The 21,426-nt window shown below is 38.0% G+C and overlaps 2 protein-coding genes across 11 annotated transcripts in view; one reads left to right on the top strand and one right to left on the bottom strand.

Moving 5' to 3' along the window:
* Positions 1-21,426, top strand: part of NF1 (neurofibromin 1) — a 304,993-nt gene that overhangs the window by 241,065 nt on the left and 42,502 nt on the right. For all 8 annotated transcript variants that reach the window (XM_074388406.1, XM_074388407.1, XM_074388405.1 and 5 more), the window contains 4 exons: positions 11,737-12,169; positions 13,668-14,008; positions 16,947-17,149; positions 21,103-21,296. In XM_074388406.1, the coding sequence (XP_074244507.1) occupies positions 11,737-12,169; positions 13,668-14,008; positions 16,947-17,149; positions 21,103-21,296 (1,171 nt within the window). The remainder of the gene's footprint in view (positions 1-11,736; positions 12,170-13,667; positions 14,009-16,946; positions 17,150-21,102; positions 21,297-21,426) is intronic.
* Positions 2,567-6,780, bottom strand: EVI2A (ecotropic viral integration site 2A). Of its 3 annotated transcripts, XM_010342099.2 has the most exons (3): positions 6,600-6,780; positions 6,077-6,146; positions 2,567-3,912 (listed from the first exon to the last, which is right to left on the bottom strand). In XM_010342099.2, the coding sequence occupies exon 3, from the start codon at positions 3,901-3,903 to the stop codon at positions 3,205-3,207; it is 699 nt and encodes a 232-aa protein (XP_010340401.1). In that variant the 5' UTR covers positions 3,904-3,912; positions 6,077-6,146; positions 6,600-6,780; the 3' UTR covers positions 2,567-3,204. The 3 variants fall into 3 exon arrangements, with proteins under 3 accessions (XP_010340401.1, XP_003931516.1, XP_074244515.1); XM_003931467.3 differs by lacking the exon at positions 6,077-6,146; XM_074388414.1 differs by lacking the exons at positions 6,077-6,146; positions 6,600-6,780 and adding an exon at positions 5,470-6,054 and having other exon boundaries at positions 2,567-3,907.

Genomic DNA, 21,426 nt, shown 5'->3' with positions numbered 1-21,426 from the left:
AAAAAGAATAGCTTTCTTTTTAAGAGCTCCTACTGTAAAGCATAATATAATCAAATGCTATAAAGCTTTTGATTGACTGGGTTTTAGAGGTGGTGGTGGTGGTGCTGTTTTTAGAGACAGGGTATTGCTATGTTGCCCAGGCTGATCTCACACTCGTAACCTCAGGCAATCCTGCTACCTCAGCGCCTCTAGTAGCTGGGACTGCAGGCACATGCCACCTAACTGGCTGGCTTGCTGATTGATTGATTGTAAAGTTGAGGATCTTACTTTGTTGTGCAGGCTGGTCTGGAATTCCTGGCCTCAAGCTCCTGACCTCAGGTGATCCTCCCACCTTGACCTCCAAAATGTTAGGATTATAGGCGTAAGCCACTGTGCCTGACCTGATTCACTATTTTTAAATCCCTGAATTAAGCTGGTGAACTGTAATACCCAGGGGTAGGAAATATGTTTTTGTTTAACACTAAATGACTTCTAAATTTTGAACCCAAAAGATATCTTATCTACCATCTTTAAATACCTGTCATTTGGAAAGGAACCACTTCTGTTTGTTCAGTAACTGTCATTAGATAGTATCATTCTGAGAGTATATGTTTAGTAGCCAAGATAGCGAATGGTAAATTTTAAATATTCTTTTAAATATTACTGTGGGAAGCTCTCTGTTTGGTGAGAAAATGTTTGCCAGTATGTTGAATATGAAAGTCATTTTCTAGTTAATTTCCTCCTTTTACAAAGATACCAACTTTTTGTCATTTTCTCTAACAAGTATTTATTTACGACACTTGATCCAAGGAATGCTTTGTGTTATTACTGGATGTCCTGGTGCACAATCTCAAATTTTTAATTTTTGCACAGAATGAGAAGTCTTCCCAGCTTCATTTCTAATCTGGGCCATTTTTCCCCTCAAAAGATAACATGATTTCAGTCACCGTGACTGGCATGAATAGTCTCATGCTTTCCTTTTTACTTTGTTGTCACTTAATTTATCTGGGATAATATTGTTACGATTTTTTGTTTAGGGAATAGATTTGTTTTTTATAAATTGCTAATAAATTAATAATAAAAATGATGCTTTTTTCCCCCTCTCATTTTCATATGTAACCTAGATGTTTGAAGCCATGAAACTTGTAAAAAGTGAATTTGATAACCAAGAGCAGTTATAACCTAGAGAGTTATGTAAAAATTACCAATGCCTAGAGCTCACCCCATTCCAGTTGCATCAGAAGGAAGACATAGGAATTAGGCATTGGTGTTTTTTAAAAACTCTTCAGGTGATTCTGATATGCAGCCAGGGTAAGAATCACTAGCTTAGAAGGAAGAGTAAGACTGTACTCATATTTGGGAAAAAATATATTTAAAAAATTTTCTTAAATGACTAGTATATTGCCCAAATTAAATGCTCAGTAAGGGATGAGATTTTTGAAATGTGGCCTGTGTTAATTTCAGTAGATATTTGGAAAGTCTTTCAAACCAATTTTTGTAATATATTTAATTGAAGATGGGGGTCTCGACTTAAATGTAAGTCATTATTTTACTTGAAGCCAATTTCTTTTTTTTTTGAGACAGAGTTTCGCTCTTGTTACCCAGGCTGGAGTGCAATGGCGCGATCTCGGCTCACCGCAACCTCCGCCTCCTGGGCTCAGGCAATTCTCCTGCCTCAGCCTCCTGAGTAGCTGGGATTACAGGCACGTGCCACCATGCCCAGCTAATTTTTTTGTATTTTTAGTAGAGACGGGGTTTCACCATGTTGACCAGGATGGTCTCGATCTCTCGACCTTGTGATCCACCCTCCTCGGCCTCCCAAAGTGCTGGGATTAGAGGCTTGAGCCACCGCGCCCGGCCGAAGCCAATTTCTTTTTTTCTTTTTTCTTTTTTTTTTTTTTTTTTTTTTGAGACGGAGTTTTGCCCTTGTTACCCAGGCTGGAGTGCAATGGCGCGATCTCGGCTCACCGCAACCTCCGCCTCCTGGGCTCAGGCAATTCTCCTGCCTCAGCCTCCTGAGTAGCTGGGATTACAGGCACGTGCCACCATGCCCAGTTAATTTTTTGCACTTTTAGTAGAGACGGGGTTTCACCATGTTGACCAGGATGGTCTCGATCTCTCGACCTCGTGATCCACCCGCCTCGGCCTCCCAAAGTGCTGGGATTACAGGCTTGAGCCACCGCGCCCGGCCGAAGCCAATTTCTTTAAAGGTTAAATAATTACCTGAAGTATCCAGTTTTCCAAATTTGAACAAACACACAGACACTTACACACACACACACACACACACACACCCCACTACCTGTTTCCTTTGGTCATGTAACACTGGATAGTAAAAGTTAAAATCAATCACTAGGCTACTTGGCATCCTTGAAGTCCAAAAATTAATCAGCCTTTGGGTACTTGTTAATGTTCCAGTGAGTAGTGTTTATAGGAAAGATGAATATTATTAAACAGTAAAATATGCTTTGCATTTACACTTAGCCTATTGATGTGGCTCTAAATCTTATTTCTTTATTTCTTTTAGTTTTGCCCTATTATTGATCTTTACAATGTGTTCTTTAAAGTAATAAAGTGAATGCAAATATACATAGTCACAGGTTTATTCTAATGAGTTTTAATTTATTATACAAAATTAAAGGTTTAATTTAATATTAATAGTAGAAAAACACTTTCTTATGTGTGCCATAGAGAAAGATAAAAAGCATCTAGGCTAAATTAAGCTGTGTTGATTGATAAGCTGGTATGGATTCTGCCACATCCAGCAAAGAAGGTACCATTAAATTATACAGTTTAGTGCTATGCATTAGGAATTTGACTTCCATTTGATGTTAAAGCATGTACTTGGCTTTAAGGACACACTAAAACTCTTCAAAGTTTAATTACATTCAGACAAAGATCATCTTACCATGATCGCTGTATAGGGAATATTTATTTAATTATCCCTTGCTCTCAGTTTTCTCAATTTATCCTTAAAACTTTCCTTAAATGCTTAGTTATTTTATTATTTGCTTTTTAAAAATATTCAGTGTCAAAACAAAAGGTTTAAGTAATTAAGAGCAGGCATTCTTCTCTCTCTCTCACCTGCTTGATTCTAAATCGAAAGGTCTACCATGTCAAATTTTAGATCATCAGAACAACACTTTGGCATTAAATACCAACTAACTACATTTTTATTCCATAATCCTGCTCATTGCCACTTTGCAGTTTTCTTCAGTAACTCATCTATTTGCCAGTAAGTTTTTCAGTTCCTTCATCTTTTCTTTCCCTTGTATCTGTAAGCACTCCAGAAGATTGCATCACTAGGTTGGATCCTGTGAGCTGTTTTGCTCTTTTCCAAGTGTCTGATTCAGCAGGCCATAGACCGCTTGCCAGAAAATCGCCATTGCTTCTAGGCTGACGCTTGCCTACTTGTTTTGATCGTCTGAGAGATGAGACTTTGTTTGCCAGAACCACAGTTGATAGAAATAGAAGGGTACAGATAAGAAAAAGCACTGCAATTATAATGAAGCAAATTAGCATAGCCATGTTGTTCTTGTTTTCCACACAGACATCCTTTTTGAAAATTTCACCATGACTTTTGCTTGTGTTTTCAATGCTCTGTACTGTTGAAGGACTGTTGCTGACAACAGAAGGTATATAAAGCTCCTGTTCAGATTTAGAAGTAAAAGATACAATATGAGATGTTTCAGGCATGTTTGTAGAATTACCTTTATAATCTACGTCAGGAGTTACAGGGTTTGTGTTAATGTTTTCATTTTGGTTTCTGCCTGTCTTGTTTTGAATAACGGAATCCCAGGAAGTAGTATTGTTAGCCCACAGATGGGTATAGTTTGCTTTTGTTCCAGGAGACAAAGAAAAAACTGTTGTCATCAGAAAGGCAAGATGTAGGTAATGTCCTGTGTGTTCCATGTCCATGGGCATACTGGTGATCTGTTGAGATAGCAATACAATTTGTTAGTTTGTGAAAGAATAATGATCCTAGTTTTGGTAATTGTAGTTTAAAGGTAGTTGAGATGTTACAAGTAAACTACAAGCTCATGCCTAATATTCGCTACCCTGAATTCCTTCTCAACTGAATTTCTTTCCTATTCAGCTACATATGGAGAAGCATTTTAATTTCTATTACACTTTTAGACACTAGAAGTTAGCATTACAAATAAATATTAATCATTTTAAATGGGATATCATGGCTTTATATAGTTTTCTCCCTTTGAAGCAGGCCAGACTTCTGCTTTGAGTCAGTTAGTTCTCCTTTTACTTTCCTTATTCCTTCTTAAAAAAAAAAAAAAAAAAAAAAAAAAATTAGAGTATTCTTGCTGAAACTACCTACCCTCTAACCCAGGTGTCCCCAAACTACGGCCCACGGGCCGCATGTGGCCCCCTGAGGCCATTTATCCACCCCTCCCCCCCCCCGCCACACTTCAGGAAGTGGCATCTCTTTCATTGGCGGTCAGTGAGAGGAGCACAGTATGTGATGGCCCTCCAACGGTCTGAGGGACAGTGAACTGGCCCCCTGTGTAAAAAGTTTGGGGACGCCTGCTCTAACCTGTCACCAGTTTTTACAGAAGAAATGTGGCCTTGAGCTTCTTGTTTCATGTATGAAAACAAATGCAAATTTTTTGGTGGCAAGAGGGGAAGTTTGGTCGCAACAAAAGAAAATGAACTTCAAATAGGAATTCGAGGTGTTCTTTTTTCTTCTTGGGTGTTTATCCTGAAGCTTAGAATAAAGCTAGTAGTTAGACATTCATTAAGTATATCTGTAAAAGCAGTTTTACTGGGGTGGTTGTCTCTTTTCATTTCTATTTCCCCAGACTGACTGTGTCTGAAGGCAAAGGCATACCAGTTTTCTCAACCTAAAAATCTGGAAAAAAAAATCAGCAGGTTTCTTCTGAGTAATCTTAAAAGTTAACAAAAGTTACTGGATTTTTTTAAAGCATCACTTATACCTAGCATTTTTTTCTGATTTTGACATAATTCTAAAAAAAAGAAAATGTGTAATAAAATAGAAATAAGAGCATCAAGATCTTGATGATTTGGAATGAAGTGGCAGATTGTAAGCATCTCAACATATAATTGAAAAAGTTGAATTTCCACTTTGGCTCTCAGCTTGCTGGAAGCCAGTTCAAAAAGGGGACAAGTTATATTCTAATTTTTTACCTATTATCTAATTATCTACCATATGATTAAAGATTTAAATAGAAATGACGTATTTTAGAATTTAACAGTTCCATGTACTGCTAACCCAGCAGGAAAGATTTATAATTATTATTGAGGTATCTTATAATAATATGCCAGTTTGTTTCGAGCTTCTTTTAAAGGAGTATTTTATTGTTAGCATTTATTTGAATGAACTAAAAGCAAAACTGGATTGTTCCTCTGATATTTACTAAATGAAATTGCCTGGTTAAGAACCTTATGTATATTATAGAAATTCTTCTCAAATGTACATAAGAGTCCTTTTTTAAAATGAGAAAAAAAAAAGCAGATTCTGACTTAGCTAGTATAGGTAGGGCCTGAAATTCCTTGTTTCCAAACCCACTCCTAAGCAACATGGATGCCACTGCTAGTCAGGCTTTTGAACATCAAGGTTTTATAAGAAATGGTTGTTGTATGTCGTTGGCCAACATTTGTATACTGTTAAAATATAGAAATTAAAAATAAGAAATGTGATGTGTTGAGTTATACAAACAAAAGTAGCATGTAGTAAATAATGCTAACTGCAAACTAACCTCTGAAGTAGTAGTTCATATTAATAGTAGGGAGGAAAAACTCTCTATTAAATATTCTAAGGTTCAGATTACTTTTTAGATTATGACCTGTGGTAGATAGTTAAAGACACAGGCCACTGGCTTTTGTATAATAGTGTTCAGCTTTAATTTTTAAGTTTAGTGACCTAAGTCTTTGGATATTTCATGATTCTTTCACAAAAACAAATACTGGAAATTGTGTTAGCAAGTAATTTTCATCTTTTTATACTTGACTGGACTTCTGTATTAGATGATAGAATGATTTAAAGTGGATTATTCTTGTCACATTAGTTCATTAACAATGTAGTATACATCATAGTATTGGTACACATTTTAACAGTGCTTACCACAGGACAGATAATAGGCCTGCTGTTGATTGTCTTCAGCCAGATGTACTGCAATGCCCAAATAAACAATCTGTATGACAGAATGAGACTTTCTCTTACCCTTACAAATGCCTGAGAATTGAGGACTATTTTTACACCAATTTATGCCATGGAGGTCAGGTTGTATTATCAAAAGTTTTCTTATCTCTGGTCATTTTCAATAGAATTTATAATGTCGAAGCATTAGTAATGAGAAATTTATTTTTTAACTTTTGAAAAATAACAAAACATTTCCAGTTTACTTGTGGAATTGAAACTTAGATCCTTCCTAATCCTAATTTAAAACTCCATGGCATTGATAAATATTTTCATTTCTAACATAAAATTTATGTAATAGCACGGAAAAAAAACAGTATACATTTTCAGTCACGATTGTAGTTTGTTAGTGAGAGTCTTACACACTTTGATAGCATTTCCTCGAACACTAATCTGTCAAATGTTAGAAGTGAAAAGGCATAAGAAAAGCCATATATATATGACCTACCTTACAAAATGCTTGGTCAAAATCTGATTATAACGTGATTTTGATAAACCACTTCTTTTCTTGTCTTCTTATTTAAAGCAGAACAGACTTGTAGAAATGAACCTTAAAGTAAATCTGCAGTTAAAAAGGATATGTGCAGCTAGTTTTCCACTTATAAAACCAAACCACAGATGACACATTTCCTTTCCACTGCATTTAAAGCACATGTCATGGGGGTGGGGGGGGGAACCGAAAAAACTCCAACTTGTCTAGTTGGCCACTGGCATGACAGGAGGCTTTGTAGAACAAATCCCCGCCTCCAGAGCAGGGAGGGTTTTCCACTTAATGCCTTTTGACAGTATGCTCATTCTATAGGCCTGCTACCTTCTTTTGAATAATATATTAGTATCATTTAAAGGAGGTTTTAAAATGGTATTTTCTCTGCAGTATGTAAATTCTTCCCTAAAAGTTATATTTGAAATCTACAGACTGATTTGAAAATGTGAGTTTGGAGTCCATGGGATATTGGTTAGATAATAGAAACTGTGATATATATTATAATCTTAGAATTGTGGAACTGCAACGATTATTTGAGAAAATAGTAAACTTAGATTATATGAGACAGAAAATGCTTTTGTGTGGTGTAGTGTGTATTCTCTCTCTCTCTCTCTCTTCCTCTCTCCACCTCCACCCCCTCTGCCGCCCCCCCACCCCTCGTCAAACATCCTGTCATCACCGCAAATTTAACATGCTGAAACCCTTTGAGAACTAGGTGTGTGCTAGATGCAGTGGCTCATACCTGTAATCCCAGCACTTTGGGAGGGTGAGGCAGGTGGATCACTTGAGGCCAAAAGTTCAAGACCAGCCTGGCCAATATGGTAAAAACCTGTCTCTACTAAAAATAGAAAAATTAGCTGACAGGATGGTGTGCACCTATAGTCCCAGCTACTTAGGAGGCTGAGGCAGGAGAATTGCTTGAACCTGGGAGGTGAAGGCTACATTGAGCCAAGATCATGCCACTGCCCTCCAGCATTGGGGACAGCAAGATTCTGTCTCAAAAAAAAAAAAAAAAGAAAGAAAGAACTGGGTATGGCAGCACACATCTGTAATCCCAGCTACTAGGGAGACTGAGGTAGGAGGATCACTTGAGCCCAGGAGTGCAAATCCAGCCTGGGTAACATAGTGAGACTCCATCTCTTAAAATTAATTAAATTAATAAAATAAGAAGAACTTTATTTTTTCTTTGAAAGAAGCTATCTGCCTGTAATCCCAGCACTTTGGGAGGCTGAGGCGGGTGGATCACAAGGTCAAGAGATTGAGACCATCCTGGTCAACATGGTGAAACTCCGTCTCTACTAAAAATACAAAAAATTAGCTGGGCATGGCGGCGCGTGCCTGTAATCCCAGCTACTCAGGAGGCTGAGGCAGGAGAATTGCCTGAACCCAGGAGGCGGAGGTTGCGGTGAGCCAAGATCGCACCATTGCACTCCAGCCTGGGTAACAAGCGAAACTCCGTCTCAAAAAAAAAAAAAAAAAGAAGCATCAGCTATCTGTCACAGTCTTCTTGTTTCTGTTTATGATAACAACATTCTTTGTAATCTCAGAGGCTTAGTATAAAACACATCATTTTAAGTCCTCTTAGTCCTGATCAGACTTTATTCATGACTAATTTATCAGACTAATTCATGTTGGTCCTTCCTTCATATTCTTGGGTCAGTTTCTTTTTCCCTGTTTTTCCTGTCAGCAGTAGTATTTCAGATCCTTATCAGGTCATACCTAGACTACCTAGACTCTACAATTTTAGTGGCCCCAATTCCTTCATTTATCTTGTGTATACCACTTTCTTTGGTCAGATCACCCCTTTCCTGGGAAAAAAAAAAATTGAAAAATTCCCTAATACAGCAGTGACTCAGAAATGTTTGTGTACATAAACATCAGATGAGAAGATGGTTTAAAAACAATGAAAACAAGACATGGTGGCTCACCCCTGCCCTGTAATCTCAGCACTTTGGGAGGCAGAGATGGGAGGACTGCTTGAGCCAGAGGAGTTCAAGACCAGCCTGGGCAGCATGGCAAAATCCTGTCTCTACAAAAAAATACAAAAAAGAAAAAAAAAAAAAAAAACCTAGCCAGGCATGATGGCACTTGTCTATAGTCCCAGGTGGGAGAATCACCTGAGCCTGGGGAGGTCAAGGCTACATTGAGCCATGACCACGCCACTGTAATCCAGCCTGAGTTAAGGGGAAAAACAAAAAGACAAACAAAAACACAATAAAAATTTCTAAGCCCCACTGCATAGATTCATTTAGTAGGTCCAGGCTGGGTCCAGGAAACTGCATTTTTCTTTCTTTCTTTCTTTTTTTTTTTTTTTTTTTTTTTTTTTGAGATGGAGTTTCGCTCTTGTTACCCAGGCTGGAGTGCAATGGCGCGATCTCGGCTCACCGCAAACTCCACCTCCTGGGTTCAGGCAATTCTCCTGCCTCAGCCTCCTGAGTAGCTGGGATTATAGGCACGCGCCACCATGCCCAGCTAATTTTTTGTATTTTTAGTAGAGACGGGGTTTCACCATGTTGACAGGGATGGTCTCGATCTCTTGACCTCGTGATCCACCCGCCTTGGCCTCCCAAAGTGCTGGGATTACACGCTTGAGCCACCGCACCCGGCCCTGCATTTTTATCAAGCACCAGAATTGATTCTGATGCCAGTAGTCCACAGAACATACGCTGAGAAATGGTGAGTCCCTAGGAGAAAACCTAAGCCCTTTGGTTGAGCAGTTATGGTCCCTTCACAATTTGGCTAGTCTGTATTTTCCTAGCTTTATCTCTCAAAACTTCCCTACCTGAATCCACCATTCTGGCTAGACTAGCTGTCTCCTCAACACATCTAGTTAACATATTTCTTTTCCTTTTTGCCTTTCTCTGTAAGGCCTGCCCAGTCCTCTTGCCGAGTTCTGCATTCCTCCTTACCCACTTCAGCCACGGTATCTTCTATGTAGCTTTCACTGACTGCCCAGTTTGTGTTGATCTCTCTCTTTTGACTTAATAACAGTATTTTCTCTGCAGTTCTTTTGATAAGTGATTACATACTACCTCATATCTTTTATCTTGAAATATTTGTCTTGTTTTAAAATGATTTAATTTGTCATATGTTTATCTTACTTTCTCCCAATAAGATTAAAAACTCTGAGGTGAAGTTTTTATTGAAACATGATAATTTGTATATTTTAATGGGGCCTGTATAATCGATTTTTTTTTTTTTGAGTTGGAATCTTGCTCTGTTGCCCAGGCTAGAGTGCAGTGGTGCAATCTCAGCTCACGGCAATCTCAGCTCACTGCAACCTCCGCCTCCTGGGTTCAAGTGATTCTCCTGCCTCAGCCTCCTGACTGACTGGGCCTACAGGTGCATGCCACTACACCAGCTAATTTTTGTATTTTTAGTAGAGATGGGGTTTCACCATCTTGGCCAGGCTGATCTGAAGCTCCTGACTTCAGGTGATCAGCCCACCTCGGCCTCCCAAAGTGCTGGGATTATAGGCGTAAGCCACCATGCCCCACCTGAATGTATATTTTGATACATGTATATATGTGTAATTATTAAATCAGGGTGATTAGGATATCCATTGCCTCAAAGAAAAGAAATTGTTCCGTCTAGCTGTTTTGAAGTATATGATAAGTTATTAATTAGTCACCTTACTATGAATACTAGAACTTGTTCCTTCTAATTATAATAATACATATGTATGTATTATTTGATGCATTGTATGCATGTATCAAAATATCACACATTCAGGTGGGGCATGGTGGCTCACGTCCGTAATCCCAGCACTTCGAGAGACTGAGGTAGACTGATCACCTGAGATCAGGAGTTCAAGACCAGCATGGCCAACATGGTGAAACCCCATCTCTACTACATGTATATATATTTTTTTGAGATAGTCTCACTGTTGCCCAGGCTGAAGTGCAGAGGTACAATCTCAGCTCACTGCAGCCTCTGCCTCCCAGGTCCAAGTGATTCTCATGCCTCAGCCTCCCAAGTAGCTGGAATTACAGACGTGCACCACAACACCTGGCTAATTTTTGTATTTTTAGTAGAGACAGCATTTTCCCATGTTGGCATGGCTGGTCTCAAACTCCTGGCCTCATGTGATATGCCTGCCTCATTCTTCCAAATGCTGGGATTACAGGCGTGAGTCACTGTGCCTGGCCCTTAATATATTTTTATATCCATTAACCAACCTCTGAGGTGAAGATATATTTTTTTAACTTACTTAGTAGTAGTATCACCAGAGTCATGACATATGGAAAACTTTGGGCCTAAGTTGATGTAGATTGTTTTGAAGCTTCGGTACCATTACTTGAGGGCTTTTTCATGGTCTTCACTGTGGCTGCTCATGTTTATTAGCATTCGTTTGGTTTTAAGCAACATATAACCTATGTGGCTTAATAAAAAAAGGTATTTATTAGTTTATTTAACTGAATAGTCCTGGGGTAAATTTGACCCCAGGAGAGGCTTTAGGGCACAAATGATATGGCCAGGGCTCCAGTTTGTCTCTTCATTTCTCAACTCCTTCTCTTCAGTTTTACGGGAGGCTCTTCTTTTATATCCCAAGATATGAGCAAGCAACTCCTAGGGCTATGTATTCCTTTGTTTATAAACACCAGGAAAGAAATATCTCAAATTCCAACAATTTAAGCTAAAGTACCTGAACTGGGCCCCTTTGACCCTGGTTGTCCTGATTTAAATCATGTGTTCATTGCTGAATCAGTCTCCAATCAAGGTGGGATAAATGGATTGGCTAAAACCATCTCACTCCAGAGCTCCATATGGGTCATACCCACCAAACTGTTCACCTTAGGAGTTTGGTGGACCTGCAGGCAACCAACTAATGCTCAGTGTTTTCTTCATTTCTTGACTCATGGGCAAATTTTTTTATTATTGTTGTTGCTCAAAATTTTTGAATTGGAAATTTGTCTCTTCTCTTAGCCTTATTTCTCAGTGTCCAAAAAACAACTGATTTAAAAAAACAAATCCAGTTTTGAATAGTTGCTTTATATTACTCTCTCTAGAAAATGAATTGTAAAATAAATAAAATAGTAGCATCTGTATGTTTATTCTAGACACTGTTAATAATCTTTGTCTTTCTTATCATTTTCCTTAGGTTCAAAACTGGTCAAATCAATGGTGATTTGCTGATATACCACGTCTTACTGACTTTAAAGCCATATTATGCAAAGCCATATGAAATTGTAGTAGACCTTACCCATACCGGGCCTAGCAATCGCTTTAAAACAGACTTTCTTTCTAAGTGGTTTGTTGTTTTTCCTGGCTTTGCTTACGACAATGTCTCTGCAGTCTATGTCTATAACTGTAACTCCTGGGTCAGGGAGTACACCAAGTATCATGAGCGGCTGCTGACTGGCCTTAAAGGTAGCAAAAGACTTGTTTTTATAGACTGTCCTGGGAAACTGGCTGAGCACATAGAGCATGAACAACAGAAACTACCTGCTGCCACCTTGGCTTTAGAAGAGGACCTGAAGGTATTCCACAATGCTCTCAAGCTAGCTCACAAAGACACCAAAGTTTCTATTAAAGTAAGTTTCAGTCTGTGTTTCATAAATGATTCATTGCTTTTCCTGGCTAGCTAGATTATATTCTGGCTTCCGTAGGTTTCCCATCTCCATCGTAGTGTATGAAATGTCCTATAAGACTGGCACAGTGGCTCACGCCTGTAATCCCAGCACTCTGGGATGTTGAGGTAGGTGGATCGCCTGAGGTCAGGAGTTTAAGACCAGCCTGACCAATGTGATGAAACCCTCTCTCTACTAAAAATACAAAAATTAGCCAGGCATGATGATGGGCACCTATAATCCCTGCTACTCAGGAGGCTGAGGCAAGAGAATTCCTTGAACCCGGGAGGCGGAGGTTGCAGTGAGCTGAGATCTTGCCACTGTACTCCAGCCTGGGCAACAGAGGGAGACTCTGTCTCAAAAAAAAACCAAAAATAATTATGTAAGTCTAGATGTAGAAAGACCAACATTTGTGTCATCATGGAGGTTCTGTGGAGGATATGAGAAGTATATATTTTATTCTAGGTTAGGCTGGAAGTAGAATAGGGCAGTTTGTTATGTCATTCAAATTACAGGAATGTGTAGAGAGTAGAAATTACCTAATGAGAGTTGTTTTGATCATTATATGCTTTTTGCAGAGTGAGGAACATGAACCCAGGATAAAATCAGTATCTTTCTGTCCGGGCACAGTGGCTCATACCTATAATCCCAGTGCTTTGGGAGACCGAGGCGGGCGCATCACAAGGTCAAGAGATCAAGACCATCCATGGTCTTGACCATGGCCAACATAGTGAAACCCCATCTCTACTCAAAACACAAAAATTAGCTGGGCGCAGTGGTGTGCGCCTGTCGTCCCAGCTACTCAGGAGGCTGAGGCAGAAGAATCGCTTGAACCCGGGAGGCAAAGGTTGCAGTGAACAGAGATCTTGCCACTGCAGTCCAGCCTGGCAACATAACAAGACTGTCTCAACAACAACAACAACAACAAAAATCAGTATTTTTCTATAAGATTTTTTTTTTTTTTGAGGTGGAGTCTCACTCTGTTCCCTAGGCTGGAGTGCAGTGGCATGATCCATGCCTCCTGGATTCAAGCGATTATTCTGCCTTAGCCTCTCAAGTAGCTAGTATCACAAGCACATACCACCATGCCTAGCTAATTTTTGTATTTTTAGTAGAGACAGAGTTTCACCATGTTGGCCCAGCTGGTCATGGACTCCTGACCTCAAGTGATGTGCCTGCCTCAGCCTCCCAAAGTGTTGGGATTATAGGCATGAGCCATCATGCCTGGCCTTCTGTAATATTCCTGACCTTTTTAAAAAGCAAACTTAAAAATTTTTTTAATGTTTTTTGTTTCTGAGAACGTTTATCATAAGAATTACTAAACCATTTGAATATGATGGTGGGAACTCTTCCTTAAATGGGATAGTGTTTTGTTTGGTTGGTTGGTTATTGGAGCTTTTTAGAATTTTATGTAAAGGAATTTAATTCTTCTCCACTTCACCCCCTCACCATCACTTTCCAGGTTGGTTCTACTGCTGTCCAAGTAACCTCAGCAGAGCGAACAAAAGTCCTAGGACAATCAGTCTTTCTAAATGATATCTATTATGCTTCGGAAATTGAAGAAATCTGCCTAGTAGATGAGAACCAGTTCACCTTAACCATTGCAAACCAGGGCACACCGCTCACCTTCATGCACCAGGAGTGTGAAGCCATTGTCCAGTCTATCATTCATATCCGTACCCGATGGGAACTGTCACAGCCCGACTCTATCCCCCAGCACACCAAGATTCGGCCAAAAGATGTCCCTGGGACACTGCTCAATATTGCATTACTTAATTTAGGCAGTTCTGACCCAAGTTTACGGTAGGTTTTTTAAAAAATTCACTTCAGTTTTAATTGGGGTTTATTGCTTTTAAAATGAGACCATTTAATAAATTTTAAAGCAGCCTCTACCTTAATATTATAGATCGGAAGGTATGCAGTGTGGGTTAACCACTGTGACCTCATCAAGTTGTGGGAGTATTCACATGAACTGTGGAATTCCAAACAGGGTGATTCACACTAAACCAATGTATGTTCTTTCTCCAGGAAAATTTCATGTAAAACGAAACAAAATAGCAGATTTTTTTTCCAAAGTAAAATACCCTAAATTGAGTTTTTTTCTCCTTTGAGTCCTCTAATTGTTTCCATTTTCAGAAGTATATCATTCTTTAGTTTAAAAGTCAAGTCAGATTATCACTGATTGACAAAAAAAAGGCCTAATGTTCAATAACTTGGTAACAGTATTGCATGCTTTCCACCTATGTCATCTTAACAAAATTCTGAAAAGAAATCTGAAGACAAATACATCATCTGAGCAGAGTATAATTGGTTCCATTTAGGCTTAGTAATTTGAATGTGCACGTGAAAAGCGTGGCTGTGGAGTCAGTAGATTTGGTTTGAACAGATCTGCCACTTGCTTGCTGTGTACTTTGAGCAAGATACTAAAGTTCTCAGAGATCTAGTTTCCTCATTTAAAAAAAAATAAATAAAGATAACTGCCTTCCTCATATACCTACAAAAGCTTAATAAATAGTATGTGTGGTAGTATAGTATAGCAACCTAGCAAATAGTTTATGCATAGTAAACAGTGTTTGATTCTCTTTTCCTCCTGCCAGCGTCTCTTTGTACCCTTTTTCCGTTTTCTCCCGTCTCCTTACCAAGTTAGGATAATTCTTTGTCTCAAATACCTTGAGACTTTCAAGATTTTTACAGATGCAAATTCTTAGCTTCTGAAAATTTTCCCTGAGGATAACATAGCCCATGTTTTGTAGTGGGCCTTTTAGGATTCCAGATTCTCTTTTACTTAAAAGGAAAAAGAAAAAAAATCAAGATTTATTTACTTGGATGGGCTTTAGAAATTGTACATAAGGCCAGGCGTGGTAGCTTATGCCTGTAATCCCAGCACTTTGGGAGGCTGAGGTGGACGGATCATGAGGTCAGGAAATCGAGACCAGCCTGGCTAACATGGTGAACCCTGTCTCTACTAAAAATACAAAAATTAGCTGGATATGGTGATGTGTGCCTGCCGTCCCAGCTACTCAGGAGGCTGAGGTAGGAGAATCGCTTGAACCTAGGAGGCAGAGGTTGCAATGACCTAAGATCATGCCACTGCACTATAGCCTGGCAACAGAGCAAGACTCTGTCTGAAAACAAAAAAGAAAAGAAAAGGAAAGAAAGCATATGTAAGATTTTGTGTATGCTTTGCTTCCTTATCTCATAGGTGTCTGTGACACCTATCCTAGGTGAGGAAGTCTAGTTCTTTATAACTGTTGAAATACACAGAATAAAAGTTAATGTCAAAATTGTATAATTTAGAATTCCTGGGAATTAATAAAAGATACAAGCTGAGCACAGTGGCACATACCTGTAGTTCTAGCTACTCAGGAGGCCCAGGCAGGAGGACATCTTGAGCTCAGGAGTTCGAGGCTGCAGTGTGTTATAATCATGCCTGTGAATACCCAATGCACAGCAGCCTGGGGAACATAGTGAGACTCTGACTAAAAATTTAAAAAAAAGAAAAAAGATACATAAACTTAGAAACAATAGCACTAATATTCACATTTTAGGAAAAAAGAGCTATAAGGCTGCCTTTAATTTCTAATTCAAAGATATTCATAGAAAAATACAACCTTTTAACAGTTATTAGCCTGGGTAAACCTGTATTCTTCTCTAGTGACCTAAACCAACATGACAGCTTGTGCTTTTTGCTGAAGCATGTCATCCCAGAGAAGAAGCCTTTAGGCAGACTTAAATTCCAGTGGCTTTTTCCCTATATGGTGATTGCATAAATATATTAGTATGATAAACATTTGGAGGTAAGGAAAACTTGAAATTTACTGAACAAACTATTTCCTTTACTGGACAGGGGAGAAAACTGAAAATTTTAAATTGAGTCTAGTATTTTAGGCTATCTCCTAAATTGCTTAGCTATATTTTCAGACATTTGTAAGTGATGTTGGTCTCAGTGAAACCTGGATATTACATGTTTTTTCAGTTTTGGTGGTTGTGTATGATGTAATGAGGTCATAGAGGGAAAATTGGGAGGACTTAATTTTAAGTTAATTTTGTTTTTAACCTCCAGTTTGTAGGGGAATTTGTAGGACACCCAGAAAGAAGATGAGCAGATCTTGGTTAAAGATTTTCACATTCTCAGGAGGCTGAGGCAGGAGAATTGCTTGAACCCAGGAGGCGGAGGTTGTGGTGAGCCGAGATCGCGCCATTGCACTCCAGCCTGGGTAACAAGAGCGAAATTCCGTCTCAAAAAAAAAAAAAGATTTTCACATTCTAATTTGATGAAGGGAAAGACCATCTGATTTCTCTCCTTATGATCCCCATTATAACTGGATCTAGTGGGAGAGGGAACCAGAATTTGAGTTTTGGCTTTACTAAAAATGTGTGGTGTGCCTTATTCTGACTTAATTTATCTTGATCCACCTTAGAACCATTAAGTCCTCTCATATTTTATGTCCCAGTGAGATTTCTTTTAAGAAAGCCTACACACACACCCCGCCCCCGTCATAGAAGCCTCACAGTGCTCTTATGGTTATATCAAGAGTCTCCCTTTTTATAAAATCCCTAAATGATCAAGAGGTATTTTGGTTTTATCGTGGAATTATAACATCTTATTTCTAATTGATCATAAAATTTAAAAATAGTTTATCATACTTTGTAATAGAATCACAATTGTATGTAATGAAAAAGTTTTGGAACTGTAATGAAAAATACATTTTAAAACAACTTCGTTTGTGTTTTCTCCTAGGTCAGCTGCCTATAATCTTCTGTGTGCCTTAACTTGTACCTTCAATTTAAAAATTGAGGGCCAGTTACTAGAGACATCAGGTTTATGTATCCCTGCCAACAACACCCTCTTTATTGTCTCTATTAGTAAGACACTGGCAGCCAATGAGCCACACCTCACGTTAGAGTTTTTGGAAGAGTGTATTTCTGGATTTAGCAAATCTAGTAAGTAATGATAATTTTCTTTAATACTAACGATTACTCTAAGAAAATTCAAATAAAACCTTTCATTTCAGAGTTTGCCAGTGAAGCCTTTCACTTATATTTTTACTTTTTCTCCTCTTCTGATTTTACATCTGTGCTACCCTGTAACTGAAGGAACTCTGAAGGAACTTTTTGATAGGCCACATTGAGAAATCCACCAAAATTCTGACAATAAAAGCAAGCTGGCAAGGGTTTGGTACCTTACACACCTCTGGACCACTTACAAAGTATTTTCTTCACTGTTACATTTTCATTAGCTTCAGTGTTTCTCTTCTTAGCAGAAAAGTCCACATAAGTATCCATGTTGCCTCCTTCATTTTAAGGAACTAGTCATTTTCTTTTTTCTTCAGGTTGACTTTGAATGATGATTTTATTGTACATGTACAGTTTATGAAGAGCACAGTGGCACATAATACAGGGTCCAGGGTCAGCCCTGACTTAGTCAGTTTTAACTAAGTCTCATAAATTTAACACCCACTCTTTATATTTGTCCATCTTTAGAACCTATAGTAGTATAAATGTTGATCTCCCACCATACTTCCTGACCTTTTCTTTCCTTTCCCTGTAATACATAAAACCTTTTTTTCTGTGTTCAAACACATTTCTTGATTTTTCTGTATTAGATAATTAAAAGCTTCAGCAATTCACTAAGATTATTTTCAAGTAAGAGATATAGGAATATAACTCTAACAAAAAAAAAATGTATAGGACTGACAAAACAAGAAAAGTATAAACTTGATAAATGTTAATATAAGTAAAGATTTGAGTGAATGTAAAGGCATATTGTGTTCCTGCATAAACAGTTCTTCCCAGATTATTACAAATTTAATGTAATTTCATCAAAATAACCATGGGATTTGAGGATTGAGAATTGAGCTAGAAGTTAAATGATTCTAAATTCTACATAAAAGTGCAATAATAGCTAAGAAAATATTGAAAGAGACTTGAGACTTGACAGTACAGATGTCTGAATACTTTATAGCAGTATAATAATTAAAACATATGTGTACAAATCAGCCATCAGATCAGTTTAAGAGAAACAGATTTTTTTTTTTTTTTTTTTTTTTGAGACAGAGTTTTGCTCTTGTTACCCAGGCTGGAGTGCAATGGCGCGATCTCGGCTCACCACAACCTCCGCCTCCTGGGCTCAGGCAATTCTCCTGCTTCAGCCTCCTGAGTAGCTGGGATTACAGGCACGTGCCACCATGCCCAGCTAATTTTTTGTATTTTTAGTAGAGACGGGGTTTCACCATGTTGACCAGGATGGTCTCGATCTCTCGACCTCGTGATCCACCCGCCTCAGCCTCCCAAAGTGCTGGGATTACAGGCTTGAGCCACCGCGCCCGGCTTAAGAGAAACAGATTGATAAAGAAACACCATACACTGATTGGGGAGAGATTAAATCATTTAAGAAATGAAGCTGGGAAATGACTTAAATTAGGTCTTCATCATGAAGACCTAATTCACCATACACCACAAGATACCAAGTATGTTCTACCTATATTTAAAAGTTGAATAAGGGTGTGTGTGGCAGCTCCCACTCGTAATCCCAGCACTTTGGGAAGTTGAGGTAAGAGGATTGTGGCCAGAGGATTGCTTGAGCCTCTAGGTCATGGCTACAGTGAGCTATGATTGTACCACTGCACTCCAGCCTAAGTGATAGAGTAAGACTCTGTCTCTAAATATATATATCTTGTATATAAAAGCTTGGAATCATTTTAAAAAGAGGAACAAGTGAATATTTAATTGCTTTCTAGGTAAGAGCATATGAAGTAAAAAAAGTGATAGAGTGAAACAAAGAAAATAACGAACAGATTTGACTACATAAAACTTCCAGACATCTACTCAAAAATAAACAACAGTGAAGATAATTAAAAACTAGGAAATATACTTGGAGCAAATATGAGAAAAGATTAATATCCTTAGTCATGAAGGGTGCTTACAGATTAATAAAAAATGAGTTAACAGTAACATAAAGATCATGTTTTAAAAAAATATTTAGGCCTGGCCCCATGGTCCATACCTGTAATCCCAGCACTTTGGGAGGTCAAGGTGGGCAGATCACAGGGTCAGGAGTTCAAGACCAGCCTGACCAAGATGGAGGTACCCCATCTCTACTAAAAATACAAAAATTAATTGGGCATGGTGGTGGGCACCTGTAATCCCAGCTACTCAGGAGACCGAGGCAGGAGAATAGCTTGAACTTGGGACCACGCCATTGCACTCCAGCCTGGTGACAGAGTGAGACTCCATCTCAAAAAAAAAAATAATAATAATAATAATACAAAAAAAGAAAAAAACCATACACTGCGACACATGCCTATAATCCCAGCTACTGAGGCGGATCACTTAAGCCCAGGAGTTTGAGACCAGCCTGAATAGCAGAGAGAGGCCCCTATCTCAAAACAAATAAACAAACAAAAAAAAGATTATTTATATTTTAAGAAGTTCCTTAATATAAGAAAAGCAAATTGAAAGAATAGTGAGATAATATATTCAGCTATCAGCTTGGCAAAATTTTTTTTTTAAAGACCTATTCCTGGTGGTCTGTGGAATTGTGAGCAGGAGCAATTTTTCTAGAAAGGCATTTGGAAGTGGTTAACAAGACCTTAAGACTATTGATACCTTTTGGCCTCATAATTCTGCTTTTTAGCATTTATCCTAAATAATTAATGTTAAGATGTTTATTATAGCATTATTTTTATGTGGATTTTTAAATTGAGGTATATCTTGTTATCAGTAAAGTGCCAAGATCTTAAGTGAACAGATTGATGAACTTTTATATGTGAATACATCATGAAAGTATCTTCCAGATCAAGACAGAGCACTTCCAGCATCCAGAAGGATCTTCTCAGTACCTTCCCTTCACTAAGAGTAAACACTATTATGATCTCTATTGCATAGATTTATTTTGCCTACTTTAGAACTTCATATGACATTATTTGTAAAAAAAAAAAAAAAAAAAAAAAAAAAGAGAACAGGCCAAAAGTCAAAGAAAAAGGAACTGATTAAATTATTGGTTCTCCATCTGATGGAATAATATGAAGCCATTAAAAAATGGCTTTGTTACAGGGTTTCAGTTTGGAAGATGGAAAGGTTCTGGAGATGGATGGCAGTGATGGCTGCACAATGATTTGAATGTACTCAGTGCCGCTGAGCTGCCCTTAAAAATGGTTAATGCCACGGAATGTACATTTAAAAATAGTTAAAATGGTAAATTGTATGTTGTATATATTTTCCACAATTTTAAAAATTCTTTTAGACTTTAGGTGAAGTGTATAGATAAATTTTTGTACAATTTTTGTCTTATAAATCTGAAGCTTTTTCAAATAAGTTAAAACAAGTTTATGGAGAATTTATAATGTTGAATAAATAATCTCAGTATGACATTCACTGAAAAGAGTATTCAGAGCATACTGCATGTATAGCATAATCCCAGTTTTTGTGGGGGAGTGGGAGTGGGTTATATGTGTGTACACACACATAAATGTTCATTATCTCTACATAAATTTGAAAGCCTGAGGAGAGATGAGATGATACGCCAGTATGTAATACAGTTTTCATTTTTGTGGTGATGCTTTCCTTTTACCAAACTTTCTATGATGACCACCTTTTCCTTTTATAATGAGAATAAAACTTAAATTTTTTAACAAGAAGAGAAATGACTAAAATGAAGGAAAATAAGGCAAAACTTTTCAAAAATTGGCTTACTGGCTTTTAAAATTACTTTCTTCAAGGCCTGTTCCTTCTTCACCTCTATAAAAATATATTTGCCAAGTCTCTTTTCTCCAGGCCCGATTCTAGGTAATAGTCTTTACCGTTTCCCTTTTTTCCCCTGAATTCTTTATATTAAACAATTGTTGATGTGATTTTCATTGACCATCACATGCTAATAGTGTATTTTTTTTTTCCAGGTATTGAATTGAAACACCTTTGTCTGGAATACATGACTCCATGGCTGTCAAATCTAGTTCGTTTTTGCAAACATAATGATGATGCCAAACGACAAAGAGTTACTGCTATTCTTGACAAGCTGATAACAATGACCATAAATGAAAAACAGATGTACCCATCTATTCAAGCAAAAATATGGGGAAGCCTCGGGCAGGTATTGAGTTTGCTCAGATATTTATCTAGTATCTGTTTTGTGCAGGTAATTATCTGGTGCCCACATTGGGCAAAGCACTGCCCTAGACACTAGGGATAGAGTTGTAAAAAACACAATTTTCTCCTTCAGA

Source organism: Saimiri boliviensis, chromosome 17 (assembly GCF_048565385.1).
Source record: "Saimiri boliviensis isolate mSaiBol1 chromosome 17, mSaiBol1.pri, whole genome shotgun sequence".
NCBI classification, from domain to species: Eukaryota; Metazoa; Chordata; class Mammalia; order Primates; family Cebidae; genus Saimiri; species Saimiri boliviensis.
The sequence above is the reverse complement of the archived record's forward strand: the minus strand, read 5'-3'. Positions and strand labels throughout refer to the sequence as shown.